The sequence below is a fragment of the Manacus vitellinus genome, unplaced genomic scaffold (genome assembly GCF_001715985.3).
Source record: "Manacus vitellinus isolate BGI_N305 unplaced genomic scaffold, ASM171598v3 scaffold_64_pilon, whole genome shotgun sequence".
In the NCBI taxonomy this organism is placed as follows: domain Eukaryota; kingdom Metazoa; phylum Chordata; class Aves; order Passeriformes; family Pipridae; genus Manacus; species Manacus vitellinus.
This window is the reverse complement of record NW_021940718.1, coordinates 2,109,457-2,111,758: the sequence shown is the minus strand read 5'-3', so window position 1 is coordinate 2,111,758 and position 2,302 is coordinate 2,109,457. Positions and strand designations below refer to the sequence as shown.

Here is a 2,302-nt window from a genome sequence, read left to right as displayed (position 1 = left end):
TAGAGTGTGCTTTCAAAGACATTCCTCCAGTGCTGTCACTTTTTTGAAGGAACTAATGTCACTTAGAGTAACTAGAGAAAGTGCTTTGGAATGAACTTCCAAATAATAGGTATGTTTATGTTGAGCTTGGAACTTCTATGATATTTTTAAAATCAAACCAAATTTGAAAACTGTCATTTTCAGATTTACACTGTATAGAAAATATAACTGTAATAATTGTTACATAGTCCCTAAGGATATTAGTGCTTGGATATAAATCTTCAGGAATCTTATTTGTAAATGAGATATTTTGAATTAATTGTATTTAATAGTATCTGAATAAAACTCAATATGCCTACATGTAAATCATAGAAATAATGCTTTGACTTGAGTGTATGTCATTGACAGTAAAGCAAAAATCTCCAAACTGATTATTAACTCATTTGGATCAATCCAAAGAGACTGAAATGTTCAGTATGTGACTTTTGTTTCATCACTGTAATCTGATTTCAGAGATCAGCAGATGGATCAAGTCCAGAAGATGGAGATGGTAAGAGATTTTACTGTAAGATTAAAAGCCACCAGCATGTGTCTTGTTGGAATATTGTGCATTTTCTCTAACTGCTTTTTTTCTGCAGAATCTGATCGAGAGGATGGAAATTACTGTCCACCTGTAAAACGTGAGAGAACTTCATCCTTAACTCAGTTCCCTCCTCAGTCAGGTAAATGTTGCTGTGATATTATATACAAGGTTTCCTTCTTAGGCCTTTTATTTTTCCAGTCATGGTAGCAGTCTTAGTGCTGTCTGCTGTGCTTTGTCTTAAGACCACAGCAACCAGGTACTCTCTATTTTTCTATGGTCCACGTTAGCAAATTTGGTGAAGCCCAAAGCAAATTGAGAAATAGTTTTTAAAAATATTTTTTATCTCCAAGTTTATATATATTTGTCTTTTCAGCTTTTAATCTTGTGCTGTTAAATTGAAGAATTAACCAGAAATCTTTTTTGATTTGTTGTGATCAGGTTGCTCTTTAACAAATTTGAATTTCTTAGTTGCTCTGCTGCCAGGAAATCTTCCAAGTCTTAGCTTGTGCTTGTTCTAGTGCTTTTCTCTTTTCTCCCATCCTTTTTAAAATGGAGAGGATTTAGTGCATCCCTGAAACACAAGAGAGAATGATCACAGCCCATGTGTGTGTGCACAGTCAGGGCAGTGAAATCATTGGGGTAAATTTGTGCACAGAAATGGTCATGTTTCATATTTGTTCACCCACAGGAACAATCTCTTAAGATTTCTGTCTTCTCCACAGATAATATGAAGGTTTTAGCTTTGGTTGAGGATTATTTTAGTTAAGACATGTCATGTTTGAGGCAGATTTGGAGACTTTGCTACTTTATTTCCACTGTCTTAGTTGAAATAAAGGAGATGAGAAAAGCATCTCACCAAAAGGAGAGAACAGTGAAAAAATATTCCTCTTGCATGCAGCACATTCAGGAGATGTGACTAAAAGGTGAAAACCTGGTTATTTTGCTTTTAGTGTTAAAGAAGGAAGTGACTATGGAATTTAAAATCTAGTTGCTGATATTTTATGGGCATGGTGTTCTCATATCTTGACTGGATATGGGCATTTATTCCCTGATTCACTTGTTCTTTTCTGATGTGTGTTGTCAAGAAGTGACAGCTTGGATTGGAATTGCAGCTTCCCTAAAGGCCTCTTTGAATATTGTTGACATTGTTTGATGGCTTTGATTTCCAGAAAATCTTTCACTTTCCCAACTTCTTAATTTTTTTGTGGGGTTATGTTTCTCTCCAGAGTAGGGAAGTTTTACTTGTATGAAACATGTGTCATGTTTAAGGCAGACAATAATAAAAAGAGAGAAGAGGGAATTAAAGGAAAGAAGCAAATATGAAAAAGAATTGCCTTTTAATTATAAAGAGCAAATGCTGCATCTTTTAGTACAACTGTGTTCAGAGATGAGATTCCTTTCTCTTTTCAAAACACTTAAGCTTTTTCCACAGGACAATGACTTGTTGACTCCTTTGGCTAGAATACTGTTTTAGTTTAGAAGAAATTAAAAAAAAAAATAGAACAAATTACTAGAAAAATCATTTTCCATTTGAAGCCTTGATACATCTGGGAACAGGTTTATAATTAAAAACAACATACACAACTTCCCTTAATTTTTTCCTTTTCTTTGACTGCAGTAACAAAGAACAATGTCTTTATGCCATCAAGCTTCTGTGAACCCTCTACAGGCAATTCTGACTCAGAACCAGGTGAGCCTCCTCATTTTTCTGCTTTTTTCTCGACCTGTTGTCAATTTGTC

General features: G+C 34.6%; 1 protein-coding gene across 1 annotated transcript in view; it reads left to right on the top strand.

Annotated features, from left to right (window-relative positions):
* The window catches only part of RANBP3 (RAN binding protein 3), a 47,363-nt gene that overhangs the window by 27,249 nt on the left and 17,812 nt on the right, over positions 1–2,302 (top strand). The window contains exons 5-7 of the mRNA XM_029963885.1: positions 493–529; positions 618–701; positions 2,181–2,252. Of these exons, the coding sequence (XP_029819745.1) occupies positions 493–529; positions 618–701; positions 2,181–2,252 (193 nt within the window). The remainder of the gene's footprint in view (positions 1–492; positions 530–617; positions 702–2,180; positions 2,253–2,302) is intronic.